The sequence below is a fragment of the Pelodiscus sinensis genome, chromosome 9 (genome assembly GCF_049634645.1).
Source record: "Pelodiscus sinensis isolate JC-2024 chromosome 9, ASM4963464v1, whole genome shotgun sequence".
NCBI classification, from domain to species: domain Eukaryota; kingdom Metazoa; phylum Chordata; order Testudines; family Trionychidae; genus Pelodiscus; species Pelodiscus sinensis.
Window position 1 is genome coordinate 8813921 of NC_134719.1, and position 25941 is coordinate 8839861.

A 25941-nucleotide genomic window follows, 5' to 3' on the forward strand; every position below is an offset into this window, starting at 1 on the left:
GCGGCTTTGCTCCGGGTGTCCCTGGTTCGCTGGGGGGTGTCCCCAGCAGACCAGGGACACCCAGAGCAAAGCCGCAGAGGCGGCGGGGTCCCGCGCCTCTGCGGCTTTGCTCCTGTCTCCCTGCTGTGCTGGGGGGGAGTCCCCCCCAGCACAGCAGGGAGACCCGAGCAAAGCCTCACAGGTGGCGGGGTCCCCCGCCTCTGCAGCTTTGCTCCTGTCTCCCTGCTGTGCTGGGGGAGTCCGGGGGCAAAGGAGCAAAGCCGCATGGGCAGCGGGGTCCCGCCGCCTGTGTGGCTTTGCTTGGGTCTCCCTGCTGTGCTGGGGAGTCCCCCCCAGCACACCAGGGAGACCCGGAGCAGCTTTTCTCACCCCGGAGGACGCGGTGGCGGGACCGCTGCGCTCTGGGCGGTCCCGCCGCCCGTGGGCTCCGGGGCGAGAAAAGCCCCGTTCGTAAGTGCGGATCCGACATAAGTCGGATCCGTGTAAGTCAGGGACTGCCTGTACTTGATTATGCCATAATTTGCAAATAAGGTGATAATTGAAAGTGACTGTTTCTAAACCAAAAAGAGCCTTAACTTCTATAATAAAAAATTTTATTAGTTAATCATTAGTATGACTTTTAAACTTCATATTTTGAGAAGTGCAGTAAAGTATGGAGAAGGTAGAATGCTACATTTAAATACATTTAGAAAAATCAAAATGGTTCAAGTCTGTAAATGGGCTATAAGTTTTCCAAATCATGGCCTTAATGAAGAATAGAACTGGAAGAGACGTTGAAGTCATGAAGCCAGTTCCCTGCTCTTATGGCAGAACCCCAAGCATCATCTCGACTATCCTTGATGACAGGAGTTTGTCTAACCTGCTCTTAAAAATCTCCAGTGACAGTGATTACCTAGGTAATTTATTCTATTAACTGGAATAAATCCTGCAGATGCATATTGATGTATGTAACTTAACTTAAGAGCAGAATTGTGTGCATGTGTAAATCCACAAGATATATTTTTAAAACAAGGACTCATACAATTATACTCCATTTATTTCTCTCCCAAGTCTGAGGTGATTGTAAAAAGTCCCTTTTGTTTGTCTCCCTCCTCCCCTGTTAATCAGCATATTTGGATTGCTAGTTTAAGGCTGAATAAGGTTTCTGCTACTGTTGCTTCTTGCATCCACCAGAGGGAGATACAACCTCCATAGTGCTTTCATATCTACTGCCCTATTAAGATTCAAACGTCCAGATTGACTCAGGTAGTTAGATGACCTCAAACATTGTCTGTCAAACATAATGTAAGATTGCATGAGTTTTAACTCTGTGCCTGAGAGGGGAGGGATTCCTCTGAGTAAGATTTAAAACGGGGGCTAATATATTATCTTTCAGTAGCTTACATTTTTGCTCAATTGCTGTATCTTGAATCTTTTTTCTTTGCTCTAAAGTGGGTAGTGTATTGAAAAAAATCTGCACAGAAAATGCATCTTAAATGTACATAATAGATTAAGCAATTTTCTTTCCACTATTAATATTGCCAACAATTTATTTTAAATGAACAAGCAAACAAATCTATTTTTGCTCCTCAAAAGCTGTTTGACAGATTGGATACAGATTGCAAAACAAACTTGTCCTTTCCCCTCCCCCTCAAAACATTGAGAATTTTCACTTTAGCACTTCTTGGTCTGGAAACAGTTTTTTTGTTTTCTTCCTGTGCAATATAGTGTATAACGTCTGTCAAAGCAGTAGTCTTATTTCACCAGACTAAAATGTATTCCAAATTTTTTTACTACTTTCCAAATTGTCTTGAAGAATTGTGATTCTTAGTAAATGTATTAATCTAATGAATCTGTTCTCTTTCAGTCAAAGGACAAAATGATGAGAGGATCACGAAGAGGGTGTGTGAGACTGAGAGTAAGTATTCTTCTCTTACACTTATTAATTCCTTATACAGTAATATGGATAATGTGGTTTACTGGATAGGGCATTGGACTGCGACTTGGGAGTCAGAAACTGTCAAGATCTCTTGACTAATGTTCCCTCTATAATTTTTCCCATCCATGTGCAGAATAAAATGTATGTGCATTGAGGCATGTGAGAGTGTGCACCACCAGTGGAAACACATGCTGCCGGCTTGTGCACTCTGCTAATTGGCTGGTTGGCATTTGAATCTCTCTTTGGTTACCACCCAGTCGCTCAGCTTACAGGGAATGCTGCTCTTGACCTATGTGCCTAACATTCCTTATTTATAAAACAGTGATAACGATACTGTACCTTATTAATCAAATGCCCTGAGATCTATGGCTAGGGCCCTACCAGTTTCACAGCATGAAAAATGTGTCATGGATTGTGAAATAAGACTTTCTATGTGAAATCTGATCTCTCCCTTGCTGGTTGTGCTCCAGTCCTAGAGCTCCTAGCTGCAAGTCCTGGCTGGACTGGGGAGGGGAGAGGATTTGTCTTTCCACTGGCCAATTCTTGCTCTCAGTAGGAGAGAAAACCCTTTGGGAGTCTCTGCCTCCCTACTGCTGCAGGAAGCTAGAGCCTCAGAAGTTCCTGCAACTGGATAAGACTTGTGGAGGTGGGTCAGATATCCCCCCGCTTCTAGGAGCGCCCCAGCCAGGGAGCTCTCAATTGTGAGTCTCTGCTGGGCTGGGGAGAAACAGAAAGATTAGACCCACTTCTGGGTACCTTTTAGATTGTGACCCTCACCATGACCCCCACCATGAAATTTCAGATGTAAACAACTGAAAAGGTTGACTAATTAAAAAAACTTCTGGTTGTGAAACTGATCAAAATGGACCATGAATTTGGTAGTGACCTATCTGAGCTCTATAAAGAAGCAGGTAGTAATGTGAACCTACTGAACTAGGTACAATGAGAAAGCTGCATGCTTTTGCTTTTAAATTTTTAGATAGTTTGAAACAGTGAGCTTAGGCCCAAAATGCCTGCTGAACTTAAGCACAATGTACCAAACATGTACATTTCAGTCACTCTGATCTGATATGGTCTCTATTGAATGGTATTAAAATGGCAGGAAAAAAGTGGAAATATTACCATCTCTGCCTCTTGACAGTGCTGCTATGCTTGGTATTACAGCACCAAATAGCTATTGGCCAGAGGTAGTAAACAGAACGCTGAGCGGAAAAAAAGTGTGTGTGTGTGGGGGGGGGGGGGGGGGGGGGGGGGGGGCGGTAGGGCAGGAAGAGTGCAGTAGGCAAAACCACAGAATCTTCAGCTGGTGGGGAGCAATGTGAATTGAGGAAATGGGGAGAAACAGAGAGCTGCATCAAAGAACCTGAGTATATCTGTGTCCAAGTACTTTTTCTTGATGGATTTCTTGTGCTGAGACACAGCTGTGCTGAGTGGAGCCCTTGAACATCTAGTTCTCTGTGGGTACTGAGCTCTGCCCTCTTCTTCTCCCTCTCCCATAAGTTCTCTAGTCCCAATCAGATGTAGAATCCCCTGAGGTTGTCTCCTATATAACTTGAGGAGTGAGGCCCTTGTGCACTGTAAACAGTGGGGACAATAACAAGTGGTCCCAGTGGTGAGTGTCTTCAGCCACAAACTGTTATCCCTTGCAGGGTTCTGTTGAAGTGTTTGACTACACCATCTGTTTGGGAGTAGTAGACAGATGATCTAGAAATTTGATTTTAAAAAAAAAATCTGCAAGCTACTGATAATCAGTTGTGATGCAGTTCATCCCCAGATTTGTTGCTTTGGACATCCCCATATTCACAAAGACCATTATCGTAGTTCCCTGTAGGGTGTGCATTGCATGGCTGTGTAGGAATAATTTAAGACCCGCCCACCTCATTAGCAGAGCTGCTCAGCAGCTCTTGCAGCCCTGCCCTAATTAGGTACTTCTTCCAGAGCGCTCCTGACCTTGTAGCTGGTAGTGGAAAAAAGGTAAGCTGGTGGGGGAGAGTTTGAGCTGCTTTAAAAAGAGCCTGTCAGCCAGCCAGGAATCTCTCTGCCCCCTGCCCCCTCTCCCTTCCCTCTCTCTAGTGGAAACCCCATGTTTTGTTGGTCTGCTTTTTTTAAAAAAAAAAGCCTCTTTTGCCCCCTCACCTTTCCCCCGAGGTGCTTGGTGGCTGTTGAGAGTACAAGGCAGGAAGCACCCACAAAAGGAGAGAGCAATCCAGACCTGAGAATGAGACTGTGCTAACTTGGTGCTAAAATGCTGAAGCTTGCTGTCCACCAATGTTATTCAGACACTGGTTAGGTGCACAAATACAAATAAATGAATAAAATATGCAGAAGGATTTCATTCCTCACTCTTTACACAGAGCTGAATCACACCAGCTTGATCAATGAAAGATCTGTGATATGTAAACAAATGAAATATTTAAAAAACACAGTTTCCTAGATAATGGGGAGCAATATGTGCACAAAAAAATGCTCAGAAATGAGCCCATTACATAAAATAACCTTTAATTTTGAGCATAAAATGAACAACTATTTCATTTAATGTATCGATACTAATGATAAAATATTTTGTTTGCTATGTCAAGAAAATGGACAATTTTGTTTTTTGCCTCAAAGGAACAGATACATGTAAGATACCAAATGGCTACTGAAAATTTTGCAGTATTAATTTTTTATTTGATAATATTAAATAAAGTCATGTACCTTGTTAATTGTCCTTTGTTACAGTATTTTTTTTTTCTTCCATCACATTTAAAAATATATACATGACAGTGGTTCTCAAAGTGTGGCCGCCTGCCAGGTGGTCCATGGTCAGAGGTTGCCCCCCTATGCCTGTGCAGTGGGGAGCCTGCGCTGTTGCTGCAGCCTTGTGGTTGGTGCAGAGCTGCAAGGATACTGTACCGGCTTCGGCTGGCAGGAGGGGTGGGGAAGAAAACAAACTCACCTACCCTGTGCTCTGTATGCAGGCCACGGAGCTACACATAAGGACGCTGCCATCATGGTAACAGCGGCGTGTCCCAACTTGGTTGGGCTGCACAGGGTTGGCCTGGCAGGGTGGGCTCTCATGGTGCATGAGTGGCTGGCGCCCCTCCTTCCTCAGCTGCAGATTGGGCTGCACCACACCTGGCAGCGGTGAGAGGAAGCAACACTGGGCCTGAGGACCCTGCACACGCAGAAGGCAGGTGGGGGCTTTGCACCCACGGGGACTCAGTCTGGGGGGAGGGGCCAAGCAGCCCTGAACCTCAGTCCTCTCTGTCCCTTCACCTCATCACATGGGACTGAAATGTCAGAGGAGTGAGGTGTCTGAGTTGGGAGCCACATCAGTTAGGGCTGGGGGGGTTTCGGAGGAATTTTTTTGCTTCTCACTTGTGTGGTCCCCAACTGATTTTTCTGTGGGGACCCCCGACCTAAGAGAGGTTCCCCACACATGCCATAAATAAAATATTGAAACCTTTCGTGCTGGACATAAATTAATAGTTTATCAAACTTAGTTTTAAATAAAATAACACGAGAAAGTTAAAGCGTGTAATCTGTTTAATAATTTAAATTAAACCAATCTCCCTAGCTGCAGCACTAGCAAAATGGCTCGGGCGTAATTGTGTAATTAATGGTGAGTTTCCATGAGCAACTAAAGTTCAATGGGCCAAAAAGTTTGAAAATCATTGATCTAAGATTTCTGCTAGTAACTGGTGGATTCCATGTTGGCACACATCCGCACAAGCGTACATGACCTCAATATTGGTAAACAGAACGAAATTCACTCCATACATGGATGAAAAATCTTAGAGCGAACATTGACAATCACGAGTTCCATAGCCATGGTCAATGCATAGGCTATGGAAATGGAATGGCTTCAGGGCACCATGTGGCATAATCCATTATCACCAGTATGAACTGTTAGCTGTTCATGCTTTTTTCTAGGGGTTTGAACAAATGCCAATTCTCTCAAAGGGAATTGTGTTATTGGCATCAGTATCAGGGAGTTCCTTAGGGTGCTCTTGGGTCCTGTCAACTGACATTCCAGGCAGGACAAACTAGTAAATTATCCCTTACTTTTTGTAGATGCCTGGCCAATAGAATTGGCTGGTAATTCTTTCAAGGCTTTTTTTTTTTTTTTTCCTTTTCCAGGTGACTGATGTAAGGTAATTTGTGTGAGCTGGAGTAACTCTCTTCTAAAGGGCCACAGCACCAGAAATTCAGGCCACAGTTTGATGATTGGCGGTCACATACCACCTGGTGGTAATTGGACTCATGGCGATTGTCTTAGCGTCTATTGGTTGACTACTTCCCTTTTGGCAGTGGCCAGTTGTTGATGTGCTCTGCTCAAAGTGGAATCTTTTGTTCCCCTGTATCCTTGTTTTAGATGAGCCGTTTCTTGTCCACAGGACTTTGAATTCACTGGTTCCTCAGGGGCCTTCTCACAAGTTGTGAAGTCCCCTCCCCTGGCTTTTCTCATGTTCCAGCATCAGCCAGCTCCACAGACTTCATCTCTTTTCCAGTCTCAAAGGCATTGTAATCCCCTATGGCTAGATCTTTCTCCTGCATCTGCAAGACTTCATGAAAATACTCTTGGTCATAGCACAGGACTCCTGGGTTGGCACAGGACTCCCACACAGAGTGTCTCATTGTGGTTCCTCACTGATAACTATATGTCCTTTGTGGGGTCTGGGCACATATCTCTGTGTAAATAATGTAGGAAGATGACAGATGGTGTCTCATGAGCCTCAGCCAACTTCTCCCTGTAGAGATTCAAGGTGCAGCTAGACCCTCTTAAGTACATGGCTTTGGACCGTAGATCCTTATTGGAGCTATCATCTTGTCCAGTCCCTGTTTGTGGGCTCTGAGCGTGTAGCTACTGTCCATAAAAGGACAGTTCAATTGAAAGTGACTGTGCTGCCATGCTTCAAGCAATTTTCTTGATGCTGGGGCTGCTGTTCTTCCTTCCCTGCTCATTAGGGTTATCCTGGTCAGAGGAGCCTTAGCTCTCTGTTCATCCTCGTAGTCTTTGCCTTGGAAGGCATTCGGGCCTCGCCCCAGCCAATGGTTTCCTTTGCCACATTGTCCTAGCTGTGTTGGGGCTTCCACATTTGGCAACCATGCCTTGGGGGCTTGGTACTCTCACAGCCAGTTAATTTTCCATAAATCCACTCTCTCTGATGCTTTAGCTTCTAGATGTCTCTGGACCCAATCCCAGTCCTCAAGTACCTGGATAAATTGTTTGAACATATCCTCCACCGCTTGGACCCTAGTGCACTTTTCTGGGATTAACCAGCACCAACAACAATTCTTCAGGTGCTAGGTGACTACCTGATGTCAGGCCCCTGGTGGGTGTTTTTCCCTCTGGAAGAGTTGTCAGTATATGTAAGATAATATTGGGCATCCCAGGATCTAGCATCCTATAGACTGTTTGGCCTTGCCCAGTCAGGTATAGGGCCAAGAATGTGGCTCAGTGGCCATGCTACTATGGTGGCCACAAAATTCAAATGTCACCAAGAAGGGTTCAGGGTCATTCTCTGGATCTGTCTTTCTCAGTCTGACTGGGATTCTTGGTATCAGGTTTACCTAGGACAGGGGTGTCCAAACTTTTTTCAAAGAGGGCCAGATTTGTTGAAGTGAACATGCGTGAGGGCTGACCGTTTTGCCTGACATTCTTTGAACCATTAAAATTAAATGCAAATTAACTATTTTATGCAAAGTTTATTGCAAACGGCATACTTTTCATTTCGTCACATGGATGACAAATCTAAACAGGTGTTAAATCACTCTGCCTTTCATATCTGAAGGCCAGATGAAAAAAAAATCCAGGAAGCTGAAATATATGTCAGGAACACTGTAAAGTACATTACATATTATTGGTAATAAAAGTTGTCTGTCAACTTTTAAGTTCAAAAAATATGAACAGGAACATAACACCAAGTATACATGTTGTGTCCAAATATATTTATAACTGATTTAGACCAACTGACATTAACTGAGATTTTACAATGTATTCATCTCAATACATATGGATTCGTTGGGGGCCATAAAAGATAGATATTGCCAAATTACCTGTGGGGCCGTATTAAACCGGAACACGGGCCGCAATTGGCCCGCGGGCCGGACTTTGGACATGCCTGACCTAGGGGTTAGCAGTAGCTACTTGGATTTGTTGTGCTGCCATCTTCTGGACCAGGTGGTGTTGCTGTTCTTGGTGGTATGTTAGCTCCTGGATGAATTGCTGCTGTTTATGGGTGGCCAGCCATTGCAGTAATGGATTCTTTGCTGCTTCTGTAGCTGGGTCATGTAGAAACAGCCATACTGGATCAGACCAAAGGTCTATCTAGTCCCTTATCTTGTCTTCTGACAGTGGCCAATGTTATGTTCCCTAGAGGAAATGAACAGAACAATAATCAGGTGATCCCATTCCTGTTGTCTTTTCCCAGCTTCTGGTGAAGAGAGGGTAGGGCTACCTATCCTAGCAAATAGCCATTGATGGACCTATCCTCCATGAATTAATCTAGTTCTTTTTTGAACCCTGTTATAATCTTGGCCTTCACAACATCCTCCTGCAAGTAGTTCTACATATTTGAGAGTTGTATGAAGAAATATTTTTAAAAATTGTGAATCTGCCTATTAGTTTAGTTTGTTGACCCATAGTTCTCGTTATAAGGAGTAACGCTTCTTTATTTACTTACTACACACCAGTCATGATTGTATGGACCCAATGCATGTTGGCTTCAGAGGAGCCATCTGTCCCCCTACTCCCCATGCTGCTGCCTCTGTATCTGGGGTAGAGGAGTACCAGCTCCCTCACATGTAACTGCAGAAATTTTCAGCAGTTACATTTTACGTGATGAATTGCTTTTTAACATCCCTAGCATGGATAGTCCACTTTTCATTGTGGCATGTGGCTGCACATATCTACACTGGCAGTGGCATGTAAGGTAAGTCCTTAGTGCAGAGGATAGTCACAGCATAGACTGCTACTTTATGATACGGGTCAAGTTCTTTTCCAGAGAAGGAGTAAACATTGATAGCTATCATGTTAACTGTGTAGTATATCAGCTACTTATTTAAAAAAAAAAGAGCAGAGTAAGAACATTAACTTACTAGGTATTTATTAGATTACTCTCTGAAGATTTTCAGAGCAGGCCTTTTTATTATGCTTTCATTTTTTATGAGTGTAGTTTGTTTGGTTTCCTTTTCCCAGTCTTTCCCCATTCAGTGTCACTTAAGCTGCTGTTACCACACATGAAAATGAAGGCAGTCTGGAGCAGGGGAAGTGTAAATTTGAATCTCCAACAAAGATGTCCTCTATTTAAATTGATTGTTAATCATAGCAGTTAAGTAGGTGTGAACAAAAACAAACAGAAGTGTTATTAAACAGTCTGTTCAGAAATCCTTTCCACTTAATAGATTTCACTCACTTAATTCTCATGATGTCACTTTATTGTTGTTCCAGTTATGAGAGCTTAAGGTCAGAAAGTATCTGAGTTTTTAGTTGACGTCTAATTTGTCATGAGATATACAAAGGGCTTGCTTATTGCATAATCTACATGTAAGATCTGAAATATTTGAGTACAACATAACCTTGTTACGGCTGCTTTGTTGAGGGAGTTGGGCACTGTGGAGACTGAAGTGTGAAGTTATTTGGCACCATTCTGACAACATTAAAGGAAACCAAAGAGGATCATGCAGATGATATTGAAATGGAACATGCATTAAAATATTGCCGTTTCTCATTCTTTCACTTCTCCTCTTCCCTAATCCAAAAGAAGTACAGAATCACTACTGTGTAAGCTGTTCTTGTGTGGCGTGGTATCTTTCAGAGTTAGTGGGTAGGAAATGTTAAGACAAACAAATACGTGATTGGCAAAATTTGTCTATAATCTCGTTCAAATCCAGCCATAGACTGAAGAGCCCTCATGAGGGATCACTTATTTTCTAAGCTGGTCTCTGTTTTGGTGGTGGTCAAAAATATTTGTGTAAGCGGGTTTTATGGGTTGCTAAACCCTTATGAGCAGCTAATCATCAAGGGTATGTCTACACTACCCTCCTAGTTCGAACTAGGAGGGTAATGTAGGCATACCGCACTTGCAAATGAAGCCCAGGATTTGAATTTCCCGGGCTTCATTTGCATAAGCGGGGAGCCGCCATTTTTAAAACCCCGCTGGTTCGAACCCCGTGCAGCGCGGCTACACGGGGCTCGAACTAGGTAGTTCGGAGTAGGATTCCTAGTCCGAACTACCTAGTTCGAGCCCCGTGTAGCCGCGCTGCACGGGGTTCGAACCAGCGGGGTTTTAAAAATGGCGGCTCCCCGCTTATGCAAATGAAGCCCGGGAAATTCAAATCCTGGGCTTCATTTGCAAGTGCGGTATGCCTACATTACCCTGCTAGTTCGAACTAGCGGGGTAGTGTAGACATACCCCAGGAGACACCCTTACTTTGGTGTCTTTCTGTTTTGGGTGTGGTAGGTATCAGTGGCGTGTGTTCTTGGCTACTAACTGACAGTGACTCCACTTACCTGTCTGAGGTGGTCAGGAATTCTGACTAATCTGATACCACATATACATTTCTAACATCTCTGTAATGGATGAACCGGTAGTCAAGATGCACTTTATTTACAAGGGGAAATAGAGTAGTGTATAAAGGATAATGGATAATAGGGATGTAAGTGACTAATCAATTACCCAATAAGCATAGGCTTATCGGGTAGTCGAGTTGACTAGTCACTTCCCCTCTTCCCCCCCTTTTCTGATAGAGGCAGCAAGGGATGGAGCAGAAGCTGGTGCTGGGGGATTGATTGTTTTTTTTTTTTCTTTTTTTGTAGATCCATTAGCCCTGGTTATGTTGTGATATTAACAGAACATCCACTTCATTTACTTGGGGTAGGAAGAACTGTTCAGAAAGCATATATCAGTTAGTTATATTGAGTTTTGTTTTTGGATAAAACTAATTTTGCATAGCCCAGAGCTTTAAACATTCAAGGAGGGAATAGTGCTCTTCATATAAAAGCTATAATCTATTTGAGACTAGAGAGCTTTTCTCAGCTTTTGGGTTGCAGCCCCTAGGATGCCATGAACATTTTGAACACTAAATTGTCAAATTCTAACAAGTTTGTCCGGTTATGTTGGTTAAGCGTCAATTTATTTAAACGCTGGTTTTGGATATTGTCTCTCTAATTTTCATGATCTTTTGAGGCACCTTGAACTTGTCAACTGGATTGGAGTCTAAAACAGTGTCTCCTTCATGCTAAGAAAGTTTCATAAAAAGAATTTGGCAGCATGCAGCAAAAGGGGCAAGGGAGCAGGAGATAGGCATCTTTGTAGGCATTCACTATTTCAAAAAGGCAACATTTGGGTCTGTTCTACAATAGTATTTTAGTAGTGTTTGATACTGATTACAATTACTGGAATAAGTGAGGTGCTCAGGATTGAGGGGGCTTTTAGACTAAACCTCTCCCTCAACTTTAAAAGTGAATCTGTTGATATGCTGGTGTAGGAAAGTATGCAATGTCACTGTCCATGTTTCTGTGGAGAAGTCAAGGTGCTAAAATTTTGCACAAAGTGAATTGAAAAGTCCAGCACATGTGAAGCTATTTCATGAACATTAATCATGAACTGGATCAGCTGCATCAGGATAGAGATGCATTGATAAAGTTATATGGAACAGTTGTCTTGCTGATGGACACCACAGTCAACTTCAATAATGAAACCGTATCTGTGGGCTTTTTTCCCATAGTAAAGCAGATTCTCTGCAAGTATTCGGGTGGTCCATTCCATGATGTGAGCTACTCCCTTGGTAGAGAGTCCTTGTTTGGCGAAGGTGGCTTTAAATATAGTGAGTTCTTCCTCAGAGCATATTCTGTCATATCTTAGGGCCTGGCTGCAGATATCAAATTTCTTGGTATATTTGGGGTGGTTACTGGATCTCTGTAGGTGTGTGTGGTGGGTTTTTCATATATAGTTGTTGGTAGAGTTCCAGTGTTGAAGATGATTATGGTGTTTAGAAAGCCGCTGCTGGTGCAGGAATATTTTACAGAGTTTGATGGATGGGTGGTGGCTGATGGAAATCTGAGTGACTTACTTGCATCCTCTGGACAGATGACCTTATCTTAACTGTATCTTGGGTATATCATTCATTTTGTGGTACGCTTGTCCATAAATTCTTTGCCCAGGTGGCTCAAAATGAGGATGGTATATTGGGGAGCCATCCCTGTATTCACGGTTGTTCTTATGGTTTTGACAAAGTGTGGTGATGTGTAAAATTGTTATGGGTGAAGAAGAAATGGATACATTTGATGTTTGGGGTGGATGACTGTATTTACTCATCGTCTTGTAGATATTTGAGACAACCACCAGTGCTGTCATTGTGAGGGATGTTGGTGTATAATGAGGTGACATCCATGGGAAATATGGTGTTCTGAAGGAGGTGGTTAATATAAGGAGTGTCTGGAGGAAGCCTTTTCTTTGCTGGAGGAAGGTGGTTCTTTATGTGGCATGTAGTTGGACATGAAATCTCTCCCAAACTCCCCTCTTCTGGCCTTCTAACAACTTCCCAATCTCGCTAAGATGAACATCAGAGGCAAGATCTCCATTTGTGTCAGCCGAAATGGTCAGGGCAGTGTGTGCGTGTGTGTTACACCCAAGTCTTCAACTGCTGAGACGCAAAGTCTCATTGCAGTGGGCAGCCTAGGAGGCTGGAGGGCGCCCCGAAAAATAGTTTAACGTCTGTGACTTTACTGCTAGGACCGGGGTCCTGTCGCAGAGGGCAGCCAACAGGCTCTCAGACGCCCCGGTGTGTGTGTGTGCTATACACCTGAGACTTCAACTGCTGAGACCGGGGTCCCTTGCAGCGGGCAACCTGGAGGAGGTTGACAGGCGCCCCAATGAGTTTATAGGGAGAGCTTATAACACCTCAGATTTTAGCTGCTAGGATACAGAAATCCCTTCGCAGCGGGCAGCCTGGGGAGGCTGAGAGGTGCCCCAATGGATCTGTCCCCTGGAAGCGACACGATCCAAAACGCCCAAGCTCTTCATATACCTGTCCCTTTTGACCGGCTGAAGTTCTTTTGTTTGTGTTCGGTTCGGGTACAGCAGCACGGGTTCAAGTCAGAAGCTTGACACGCACTGGCTTATTTATAGGAGAAAGAAAGAGAAAAGAAATAAAGAAACTTGGTTCAGTGTGTGTGTGTGTGTGTGTGTGTATATATATATATATATATTATAAGTGAATGAGGGCACCCCACTTATTCCCAAAGTTTATAGCTAAATCACTTTACCAAAGGCAGTTTACAATAGAAATGAAGCAGTTTGACTTAAGAAAACTATAACAAAGTAACTAAACTTATAACAGAGACAATTAAAGTGTACACATAAAGAAAACACATTGCAGGTACAATTCTCACCCCTGCGTTCCAGACTTGGCGTGGCCAGCGTCTTTCTCTCAATCCCTCGGGAAGAAGTAGGGTGAGGTTGGGCGTCCCACGGACCTCGGGAGACAATCAATACCTGCCAGCAGGTGTAGGTGACTGGAGCTCAAATGGGGTGGGCAACTCAACCCCTCTTTATACCCCTTGGGTCACATAGGCTTCTTCCTGGTCTCAAGTGGCCAATTAGGAAAAATGGCTTTGAATGCCAAGTTTCCCATGAAGGGTGCAAAGCATAATTTACACCTGGGAAAATGCAGACAATGGGCACCTCCGGTATGTGATGGGCGAAAATTCCTCTCCTGAGACAGTGCAGGCGTGTCAATTACTGGTACTAGCCATCAGGGCGACGGGAGGCCTCCCAATCGTCAGCTAGCCCATTTACTGTCTGGTTTCTGTTTATGGTAGAGTCAGGGACAGGCACCACACCTGCGTGCCCAGGGCATCAAAGGCTGACTGCCTTTCTCTTGCTCTCTGGGGGGGGGGGACGACAAGATGGGGTTCGTGGAAAAACAAGATGGGGTTTGTGTCTGGCTACAATTTGGGATGTGAAAGGTTAATTGGTAAGCATCACCCATTAAGCCTCATTAAAAGTGAGTCTTACTGGTTACAGTTAACTGGTAGGGGCTGAAGCAGCATCCCGTGGAAAGAGGATTGCTACTGTGGAAGGGGGGCTGCTCCATCCCAGTGAGGTCCATCACAGGCAGGAGGCTACTCCAGTGGAGGGTGTGGCCAGTCCAGCCATGGTGGAGGGATGGGGCCTCTCATACTAAGGATGTTAAGAGGCGAATAATTGGCTAATGGTGTGGTTGATATAATTTGTATAAACTATATGATTAGTTGATAAGGGAAGGCACTCAGTCCCGGCTTATACCTGGTTCAAGAGCTACACCCACTCTGGTTCTGCAGTTTAAATGTAGTAGGAGCTGTGTGTGCAGCCCGGCTCTTACAACATTTAAACTGCACAGGTGTAGGTCATGGACCTGGTATGAGCTAGGACTGAGCTGGCTTGCTCAATCCCGGGTCCTCAGCCCCTATCTATGGGAGGGTCCCAGTGGGGAGCAGGGACCCCTGGCAGACGGGGGGCTACTGCTGGAGCAGCCTCTGCCCACAGCGATCTTCTGCCTCCTCCTCCCACACTGCTGCCTCTGATAGGTGGCATGGCGGAGATGGTGTTGGGAGGAGCCGTCTTTTAAGCACCCTAGCACCGGCTTTTTCCCCCTAGCACTGGCTCCTGCTTCCTCTTCCCCTTGCAGCCTCTGATACAGAGGCAGCAGGGGTGGGAGGAGGAATGTGAGTTGTCTATTGGGTAATCGACTAGTTGACTACTCGCTTACATCCATCCCTACCTCGTACCTCCACCTGTTGTTTAACCAGTTAACTAATCAAAACAAGATTTTACATCCCTGTTTCCACAGCCAGGATGTTCTCAATCAAAGTGGCACCAGACTTTGCCATAACAGATTCCAAATCTGCAGGCATACCTCCACTTCTGTGATAATTGCCTTCCACAACACATCTCTCAAGACCCACGGGTCCTCTGCTTGCCTATCAAAATTTGTGGTGTACTGCATTTGGTTCATTAAATGCACCCTCAGCAACTATATGAGTGAAACTAGGTTTGCTAATGAACTTGCATAGAAAAACAAGGCAAAACCACCCGGTCACGCAGGAGTGAACACTTTTTTCATGAGACGATCACTCCACAGTTCTCCTTGTCCTCAAATGAAATCATTCACAACTAGGGCTGTAAAAGGTTAACAAGTAGAGGCTGGAGCAGTTCCCCACCCGCCCTGACGGGACTGCTGCAGCCCCATGTGGCCCACTGCAGATGGGGGAAGTTCCGGCTGGAGCAGACCCTGTCTATGGCAGGCCCAGCTCTTCCCCCTGATGTAGGTTACTTGCTGTGGCTCCCTGAGAGCAGGGCTATCGGGCTGTTGGCCTGTGCCCACGGAGCTGACTGCAGAGCTCGTAGAGGAGCTGGCAGCCTTTGCTGGCCCTGCCCCTGCCCCTGGGGAGACAGCTTCCCTGCAGCGGTGAAGCCTTTTCCCTGGAAGCAAAGTCATTGGGAGCTGGTGGCCCTCCTCCTGGGAAGGCTTCCCCATGGGCTCTCCAATCTAAAACTAAGCTTTATACTCCAGAGCCCGCAGCACTTGTAACTGCTAAGATTTTTAGTGGTTACATGGTTACCTTTGTAAATGACTACTTACTCTTCTTGACAGTTGTTCAAAAGATGAGCTAGTGAACTTAAATTCATAATTTTGTTGCATACTAAAACATGGTCTTAATAAAGACCCTGGAGTTATGGGTGGTTATGACAGTCTTCAACCACTAACTTTTCCTTTTTTATCCTCTTTCTGCAAAGGTAAAATACCACTTCTCTTCGAATGGCCTCTTAAAATGTGTGTTAACTACTTATGCTAAACAATCTGTTCCACCTTTCATTTAGCTGTGATGCTATGAAGGTTTGTCTAGGCTTACAATATTACAGCAGTATCACTGTGACTGCAAGGCTGAAGTGCTTCAACATAGACATCTGTACGGAAAGAGCAGAATAAATAATCAATCTCCTAGGGCGGCGGTAGCTAGGTAAATAGAAGAATTATTATGTCAACCCTAGCACTGTCTACACTAGTGTTTAGGTAGGAAATGCTGCTCATGAAATGTGCATTTTCCATATCTGGGTCAACCTAACTTCTTAGTGTGGACCACATTCCAGTACCTTTTTCCAGAGCTGAGGAAAAGCTCTGTTTAGCTCAAAGACATGTCATTTTCATCCACAGTAATTGGTCAAATTTAAGATATTACATCTTGCACCTGGTCAGTAGCTAATATCTTGGACCAGCATGTAATTTCAACAACACTGCAAACTTCAAAGTGGAAATTCAGTTGGCTGAGGTATCAGACAAGAGTGAATGTATTTTATATGATGACGTAGTATGTTATTAGCTTGCTGTAAACATGTGGCTAATAGTGACCTCTGCACAATGAGGTATGCTTAATGCTCCAGTGAATCCAGATCAATTCTAGGTTTCGCTGGTTTAAGTAAAAGCTAATAGCTGGGTTCTACAGTCTTTCAGCCAGTGGTTGTGTAGGGGTGAGTCTGTACTTGAGGTGACTTTTTTTGGGCAGTTCATTGAAGAAGATTGTAAAGGGAATCTATCTGCTTGTTGAGAACACTTTATGCACAACAATTTCTGTCTGTGTGTTGGAGTGGGAAGGATAAGTGATTTTATCTTAAAATTTTTTGTATGATCAGCTTTCATATAAGCTGTATCTCTGTTTCAGTAGTGTTAAAATCAGATGTAATTAGTAATAGGGCAGAAAATATGTCATCAATTGAAATTTTAAATGAGAGAGATGATAGCTAGACAGTTTCAGACTTATGGGTTGCACAGGAGAAGGCTCTTTCATTGGGTGCAATCGTAAGGAAAGGACAAAGAGGAAGGCTGTTGCTAGATGACTTGAGGAGGGAGAATAGAGTTGAAGTAAAGCCAGCAGGGGATTGGAATGTTTCTCATTGTTGTCTTTTTCTCAAGCATATACAGTTGTTTTTGTGTGACCAATGTCAAAATGAACACTGGAGTGCATCTGATGAAGTGGGTCTTTATCCACAAAAGCTTATGCTCCAATAAATCTGTTAGTCTATAAGGTGCCACAGGACTTTTCGTTGTTTATGCAGATTTAGACTAACACGGCTACCTCTCTGATACTTGAGTGAAAATACATTTTAAATATCTATTATTGTTTATAGTAACTCAGCACATGAGAAACCAAAGGCAAAATTTAGCCACTAGGCAGGGCTGTCCTATGGGTGTAGGACTGGGACAATTCCCCCCCCCCCCCCCCGCCGTTTCTGCTCCTGTCCCATATCCATACCACCCTCTTCCCAAAACCTCTGATCCTTCCTCTCTGAACAATGCTGGGAGCCAGCAGAGCTGAGCTGGTCATGCTGCTGCCGGCTCCCATGTTGCCCAAGCCTCTCATCCCCCTCCGCCCCCAAAGCACAGGGCCCTCCAATAGACAGGCCGTCTCTGCCAGTTGGAGTTGAGAGATTGAAGAGAGGCTCTTCATTTGATTATGTATTTAACACTACTATTGTTTCATATACGATAGGGTTAAAGATATTCCTTACTTTTTTTGGTGTGCAATACAGAACAGAGTATTGTTTGGTTCATAATGCTGTTATAGTCAATAAGTCTATCACAAAAACAAAATATATTCTTTAGAAAATTAGAAAGCCTTTATAGAAATAGCCATTGTTTTATCTATAATCAAGGTAGTTTTTTTTTATTAATTCTTGTACCTAAATACGGTAAATCCCACCCCCCTTTGCAGTATGCAGGCTACTTCCAATTTTGTCAATGCTATGTACATTCCAGTAGGGTAGTGATAGTGTGTGCTGCTGATGTCACTGCTTGCCTTATCAGGATTTTTGCTCTTTGTTTCACAGGGAGCTGTGATTGGTATAGACGATGAGGACGACAGCACCTTCACAATAACTGTTGATCAGAAGACCTTCCATTTCCAGGGTGAGCTGAACGATGAGGTTCTTTCTTCTTGTAATAGATCCGACTGCTGCTATTTACCTTCCTGTTTTGGTGTTTGATGGATGATGTTAAAATGTTTGGCAACTGAGCTGCATGAATGAGCATCCAGGGAACATTCTGGATCCAGAGGTGCTGCAGGTTAGGCAGGGATTTATATCTGCAGTGGATACATGTGTACTAGAAAAGACTATATCTTCAGCAGGATTCTGTGATTAAAAATTTAAAGGATAAATCAGTTATAATGGGCTTCTGCTGATGGGTTGTGTTGACAAAACATTGCCAAATCTTCATTGTCAGGATGTACGATTTAGTCTTTCAGGATAAAGAGTGAAAAGACCAATGTAAAGATTGCAATTTGTGTTCATTTGGATTTAAAACTCAGTTTTGAGGAGACTAGAGGCGACATTTGGTTTAAAGATGCATCTTTGCTTCAAGATCTGCAAGTTTGCATTCATTTCATCTGCATTTCTGTGTCTTGTCTGCCAATCACCATTTCTCTGCTCTTATCCTTTTAATCATATTTACTAACTCCAATGCCATCTGCCACTGCTATGTTTCGTCATTGCATGCTATGGTTCACCGGTAGAAAGGGTAAGGTACTGTATAATTGTGCTCATTCTGGTTGCTATAGAACCCTTACATATCTTTAACCACAGCATTAGTAGATGTTCTCTTGATGTTTTGTTCTAAAGTACTTGTTTTCTCCTGTTGTAAAGTTAAAATCATGTATCTGTCTGTTCGGTTACAATTTTAAATTAACATCTGTTTGTCCTTCTCCCTCTCTCTCCCCTATCCCTGCTGCTTCTCTGAAACGTAGACTGCGGGAAGAATTTTATTCATAACTCATATAGAGTTGGAAATGTAACTGATCTTTCAGGGTGTATATGTGACCATCAGTATTTATTTACAGTTGTAAAAAATGGGCATGTGTCTATAACCTTCATTGTGCTGTGTAGATTTGCAAATGAGTATTTCAAAATCAACATGCATTTTGAATTATTCAAGTGAAATACGGGCAGTATTTGAGAATGTGTATTTCTAGAATATCCTATGATAAACATTAGTCATGTTGTCACTGGGATATTTATTTCCTATGCTACAGTATCTCATAAATGAGATATGGCTGTACTCAAGCTTCACTGCATTAAAGCCTAATAAACCTTCCCTTTATAAAGCTGTGCTGACAACAACACATAACTCCTCTGTTCTCAAGGATAGCTGATAAAACAAAAGGATAAGCCAACTGCTAATGCAGATGACTGGATACAAAACACCGGCATTCTTCATTGCTGCAAAGCTAAATATTTCTGCATGAGAGCTTGACTCAGGTAAAGGGTGAAACCCAGAATTCTTGTTTGCAGTTTCTAAGGAAATAGCCCTTGTGAAGTTCCCTCTTGCTGTCGTTCCCCATCTGCTGTATCGTTTCCTTATGGAAAGGGAACAGTACCTCCTTGAGAGAAGATTTTGATATGATACAAATATGAGTTTTTCTTACAATAATCTATAAGACGTAGGATGTTTAAACATTTTCTCCATAAGTACTAATTCTGTCATTCATATTCACATAAATAAACCATGCTTCAGAATTTAAGATGTTAAAAATACAGGTCAGTTTTAAACTCTTACGTTTGTTTTCTAAATTAGGATCTGTCTGAAACTGCAATTTTATTGTTAGAACAGTTTTAAGAAGTGTTTGCAGTCTTCAGAGAATTAATGTAAATTGGCCAATAGCCAACAAATTGTGCTGAGGTTAGAGAAAATATCAGTGTACACCCATGTCTCTGTATTTTTAATTTACTGTAAAGATGGAAATACCTTGAGGTCACAATATAAAACAAGCCTAGCCTTGTAGAAATTTTCTTTTTAAAAACTGTTGCTACAAAATGTATCACACACAGTTATATAGGATATATGTGTGTGCCCATATTGTGTGTATATTAAGGATGCAAAAAGTTTAAAAAGGTACCTGTATAACTGCTGAAAATTGTAATGGCTGTGCAAGCTGTGGGCTTCGTAGTATAAAGCAGAGCCTGCAGTGAAGCCTTCCTGGGAGTGGGGCCGTCAGCCCAACTCCTGGGGAGGTGGCTTCTCTGCTGCAGGGAAGCCGCCTCCCTTGGAGTGGGGCTGGCAGAGGCTTCGCTGCAGGCCCTGCAGCCAGCTTCCTGGGAGTGGGGCTGGTAGCTCCTGTCGGCCCTGCTCCCAGGGAGCCAGCATTTAACCTGCGGCGGTGGTGGTGGGAGAATGGGGGCAGGGTTGGGCTGGGCCCAACTTGGACAGAGATTGCTCTGGCCTGCTGGCTGTAGTAGCCCTTGCCTGCAGTAGGCCCCACTGGGCTGGAGCACCTCCCTGCCCACGGTGAGCCTGGAGCTGCTCCAGCCTCCACAGTTAACTGGAACTGGAAAGCATTACCTATTTAGGGTGATGCTTGCAAGTTAACGTTTCATGTCCCTAGTGTGTATATATAATGTGTGTGAATCTATAAAATCGTGTAGCCCTGAGTAGAAATTTAACCACGCTCAGAACAAATGTATTGGGTTTTGCTCCCTGTATAACTATGAAACTCATCCAATATAAGAGTTGTTGCCTTCTGAAAGATCTTGCGCAAGAGGTTTTATTTGTGCAAAACAGACCCTCTACACTGCTTGTTTTTGCGCAAAAAGCATCGGAAGAGAATATGCAAATGAAGCATGAATAGTTGCTAATGAGCGCTTAATTTGCATTACCTCTTCTGCAAAAAAGAGGCTGTGTAGACATAGCCTAAGTGTTCACATCCTTGAAATACTTGTAGAGTATTATTCCTTTTCCCACCACAAATTTGGCTAATTGCTTAGTCAAGCTAGGCATGTTTAGATTGTTTCATTTGAAAAGTCAATCCTTCATCCCCTTACATGACTTTTTGTTCAGTGCCCTCTAGAATATTAACTGTTTGAAACACATCTCATGAACAGAATACAGTGTTCCAGCTACAGTTTTGCCTCCTTGATACGTGAATTGATTTGTCGCACCTTGCAGTTGCATTGGTGGTGGTGGTTGTTGGCTTACAGTGTGATGTGGTGGTGATTTTGGTGTATTTATGTAAAGAATTATAAATTGTGGAATTCTTAACTCTGAAGAGATGCTCATCAATGTCACACACTCTTGCTTCCATCTTAAAATGTGTTATGTGGGAACAGATCATCATTTCATAGCAGGCATTTGCAGCAAGAAAGCATGACTGGTGTAAATAAAAGGCTGAGAGATCAGAGAGGAGCCATGCATTGATTTGAGCTAGACTTGGAGTAAGTAGCTCATGCCTTTTCTAGCTAGCCATAGAAAACAGCAGAACCTCTTCTCCCATGCTGCCCTTAACATAGTTTCACAACAGTGCTGTGAGAAGAAAGTATAAATGCACCTGTGTACCTCTTCTGCTTCCATAGTGAAACTGTGAGATAGAAAAGCAGATGACTGCCTCTTCAGCCCCTCAATTCCTTTCTTGGATGCCTCCAGTCACAGCTAGGAAGTTGAGGAAGTGACTGGACAGGCACAGAGTCTTTGTGCATAGAGAAAAGAGCAAGCACTTTATTAGTATGGGGTAAAGCTATGAGCCTTAATCAATATTTGTGCTGGTGGGAACTTACAGTCTCAGTTCATGGGAAAAGCAGGTAACATGGACAGTTGGTGTGTGGGTACATACAGCCACTGTAAATACGGGGATCCTGAAGTCCCAGCAAGTAAGGGCAAGGTACTAGAGTTGGCCCTTAAGGGTTGAGTGTTTGAGAGTTTGACAGTGAGAGGAGAGGCCAGTCCCTACAAATGGAGGGAGGGGATCCATGAAAGAGCATCAAGAAGCTTGGATAGTGGAAGAGGCAACCCAGCAGCTTGGTTCAGCGGAAGTGGCCAGCAAGAGCAACCGCAAAAGTGAAACTGTAGCCATGATGGGCAAGTGTGTGCACAGATAGGGGAGGAGGAATGGGCCTGAGCGTTGTTAGTGTTGTTCTGTAGTTTGCTACCTGTTTGTTTACCTGGAGTGGCAATTGCATATTCCCCCCACCGCCCCGCCCCAAATAACACTGCTGTGTAGACATAGCCAGTGTTCTGTCCATCTCAGTGCAGAGCGTAAAATGTGCATTACTTTACATTTATATAATCAATCAATCATAGAATACTAGGACTGGAAGGGACCTTGAAAGGTCATCAAGTCCAGTCCCCCCCGCCCTCATGGCAGGACAACATTAAATTATCAGCATTAAATTTCATTTGCCATTTTGTTGCCCAATTGCTTAGTTTGGTGAGATGTTTTTGAAGCTCTTCACAGTCTGCTTTGATCTTAACTATCTTGAGAAGTTTGGTGGTATCTGCAAATTTTGCCACCGCACTGATTACCCCTTTCTCTAAATAATTTATGAATAAGTTGAATATGATTGGTCCCAGGACATCCTCTTGGGGGATGCCACTAGTTACCTCTCTCCACTCGGAAAACTTACCATTTATTCCTACCCTTTGTTTCCTGTCTTTTAACTAGTTATCAATCTATGAAAAGACCTTCCCTCTTATCCCATGACAACTCACTTTACTTAATAGCCTTTGGTGAGGGACCTTGTCAAAGGCTTTCTGGAAATCTAAGTACACTATATCCACTGGATCTCTCTTGTTCGCATGTTTGTTGACCCCCTCAAAGAACTCTAGCAGATTAGTAAGGTGTGATTTCCCTTTACAGAAACCATGCTGACTTCCCCCAACAAATTATATACATGCATGTATCTGACAATTTTATTCTTTACTATATTTCAGCTGATGGTACTGACATTAGAGTTAAGGGCCTGTAATTGCCAGGATCACCTCTAGAGCCCTTTTAAAATATTGGCATCATGTTAGCTATCTTCCAGTCATTAAGTATGGAAGTTGATTTAAAGGATAGGTTATAAATCACAGTTAATAGTTCTGCAAATTCCCATTTGAGTTCTTTCAGAACTCTTGGGTGAATACCATTTGGCCCTGGGGACTTGTTACTGTTAAGTTTATCAGTTTGTTCCAAAACCTCCTCTAACAACATCTCAATCTGGGACAAATCCTCACATTTGTCACCTAAAAAGAATGGCTCAGGTTTGGGAATCTCCCAAATATCTTCAGCCTTGAAGACCGAAGCAAAAAATTCATTAAGCTTCTCCGCTATGACTTTATCATCTTTGAATGTTCTTTTAGCATCTCGATCATCCAAGGGGCCCAGTGGTTGTTCAGTTGGCTTCCTGCTTTTGATGTATTTGAAAAACATTTTACTATTACTTTTTGAGTTTTTGGCTAGTTGTTCTTCAAACTCCTTTTTGGCTTTTCTTCTTCTATTTTTACACTTAATTTGACAAAGTTTAAGGTCCTTTCTATTTTCTTCATTAGGATTTTACTTTCACTTTTTAAAAGATATCTTTTTATCTGTCACTGCTACTTTTACCTGGTTAGGCCACGATGGCACTTTTTGGTTCTCTTACTGTGTTTTTTAATTTATTTTTGTCACTTTACCTTTTAATTCCTGTTTAACTTCAATTTTGTGTAGGTCCCCTTTCTGAAATTAAACACCACAGTATTGGGCTGCTGAGATGTTTTTCCCTCCACAGGGATGTTAAAATTTTTTATTATAGTCACAGTTTCCAAGAGTCCAGTTATATTTACCTCTTGTTGTGCCCTCCACTTAGGACTAAATCAAGAATAGCCTCTCCCCTTGGGGGTTCTAGAACCAGCTGCTCCAAGAAGCAGTCATTTAAAGTATTAAGAAATTTTATCTCTGCATCCCGTCCTGAGATGATGTGTACCCAGTCAATATGGGGATAGTTGAAATCCCTACTATTATTGAGGTTTTTAAATTTGATAGCCTCTCTAATCTCCCTTAGCATTTCATAGTCACTATCACTGTCCTGATCAGGTCGTTGATAATATATCAATACTGCTATATTCTTATTATTGGAGCATGGAGTTACTATCCATAGAGATTCTATGGAACATTTTGGCTCATTTAAGTGCGCTCTACATTGAGCTCCTCAGATAGATAGTTAGCCTTTTTACCAAGTATTTTAGTCAGCTTTAGCCTTAAAATCGCCTTCCTTTCACTTTAAAGAGGATTTTTTTTTCTTTTTGCAATCAGCTGTGGAGCCACAGATAAGCAGAGGCTCCCCATCTCCTGCTTTCCCCTTGCGGGGCTCGCCTCACAGGGGCTCTCCTCCTCAATTCCCTCTGCATTTTATTTGATTTTATTTGATTTACTCCATCTGAGGAAAAAATTTTCTCAAACCTCCTCAGAACACCCCCTTCAGGTGCATACTAAACTGGGCTGAGTTCAAGTGCCATCTGTTTGCTGCTTGTATATTTTGCACCCAGAAGGGCAGGGCATTCATTTATCTCCACTGCCTGAGGAAGCACCACTGTGTGATTCAGTGCGCTCATCATAGATACCTGATAGCCAGACCACACAAAGCGAGAGAGCTAAAACGGAAACCTATCTCACTTGAACAGCAATCTGACCAGTGTTAGGCTCTAGTCCTCTGCATCCCTGCTTAAACTCTCACAGCGGCCATGTCAGACAAGGCTGTCTCAGCTGCGAGCTCTGCAACCTCTAAACAGTCTGAGGCCACATGAAGATGCTAACGGAATCCCCTTCACCCCAGAAAGGGCAATCCTACAAATCCAAGTCAGTTCCATCCCCTGTGAGGGCTCCAGACAAGAGCTTGCTGGGGCTGTGATTGCCCACTGTGTCCTCAGGGTCCCAGGACCTGGCCACAATTCCGAATCAGGCTAGCAAGCCTAAGCCCCCTGCGGCACAAAAACCCAGGGCAAGCCTGGTACCACTGTCTCCGCCGACACCGTGCTCCACTATTGATAAAATAGTGGTTTCACCAAAGCCCCATGCTTGATACCGTCGGCGTGTGCACCTTCCCTGGTACCAGGCAAGTCAAAAGATACACAGGCACGGTACCTCCTGCCATCTGTGCCTCAAACTTGTTCTTTTACATCTGCAGACCAACTAAAAGTTACCTCAGTGCCCACAACTCTGCTTTTCGGTACTGACACCACCCTGGCACTAGCCAGGTTCTCTCCAGCAACTATAACAGCTTTTGCACCTCCTTTATCTGAAGATGCTTCAGCCACAACCTGTGATACCTCAGTGGCACTTTAACCAATGGCTACCACCTCTTATGCCCATGCTTCCCACTTGGCTCTACTGGAGACTCATGGGCATCTTTCAGCACACACCAGCAGCAGCAACACTACTATCATGCTGATCAGGTTCATTCTAGACTTCCCTAAATGTGTCTGGGGATCAAACCGATTTCAAGCCCAATTAAAGGTTATGTGACTTCAATTACAGTTGCCCCCACCCAAAGAAATTTAAGTCTTTGGTCACACTACAGTTGTGAGATTTAAGGGAACGTGGAACCTACTCTACCATGGAATGCCAATGTAGTCCTTAATGCACTGAGAGAATCTCAGTTTGAACTTGTGGGGTAGTGTTCCCTCCTTTGTTTGTCCTTCAAAACCTCATTACTCATAGCCATCGCGTTGGCCAGAATGGTTACAGAGATAGGAGCCTTTGTGGATGATACAAAAGACCATCTCACACAGTGTAAGACCAAGGCTCAATCTTCTTCTGAAATCATACCCATCAGAGAAATGTTCAAGGCTATCACCTGGTCTTCAGTATATACCTTTTTCCAGTGCTATGCTCTTTTGCCTGTTTCCAGAGCTGACCCAGCTTTGAGTGAAGTTCTATGGTCCATACTGGATCTGCCACCTCCCTACTCTACTCTGTAATAAAAATATTGCTCTGGAATCTCCTGAAGTTGAGTACCCGTGGGGATTATAACCTCAGAGGGGAGGTTTCTTACCATATACAATTATTAGAATTTTCAAGATAGTTTGATTTTATGGGTGCTCCCCTATCTATTTGCCTTCCTCTCTGCCTCAGTCTTTGTCTAGAATTCATGCTTAAGAAGGAAGTGCAGCGTCAGTGGGTCCACCGTCCCCTATATACCCTCACCTTGGAGCACAAGGATATATAGGATGTGGAGCCAAGGACACTGGCGATGAAAATCTGATCTAGAGCACAA

The 25941-nt window shown here is 43.4% G+C and overlaps 1 protein-coding gene across 2 annotated transcripts in view; it reads left to right on the plus strand.

The window, feature by feature from the left end:
- Nucleotides 1–25941, plus strand: part of OSBPL9 (oxysterol binding protein like 9) — a 133295-nt gene that overhangs the window by 25972 nt on the left and 81382 nt on the right. For both annotated transcript variants that reach the window (XM_075935962.1, XM_075935964.1), the window contains exons 2-3: nucleotides 1847–1897; nucleotides 17773–17851. In XM_075935962.1, coding sequence (XP_075792077.1) covers nucleotides 1847–1897; nucleotides 17773–17851 — 130 coding nt within the window. The remainder of the gene's footprint in view (nucleotides 1–1846; nucleotides 1898–17772; nucleotides 17852–25941) is intronic.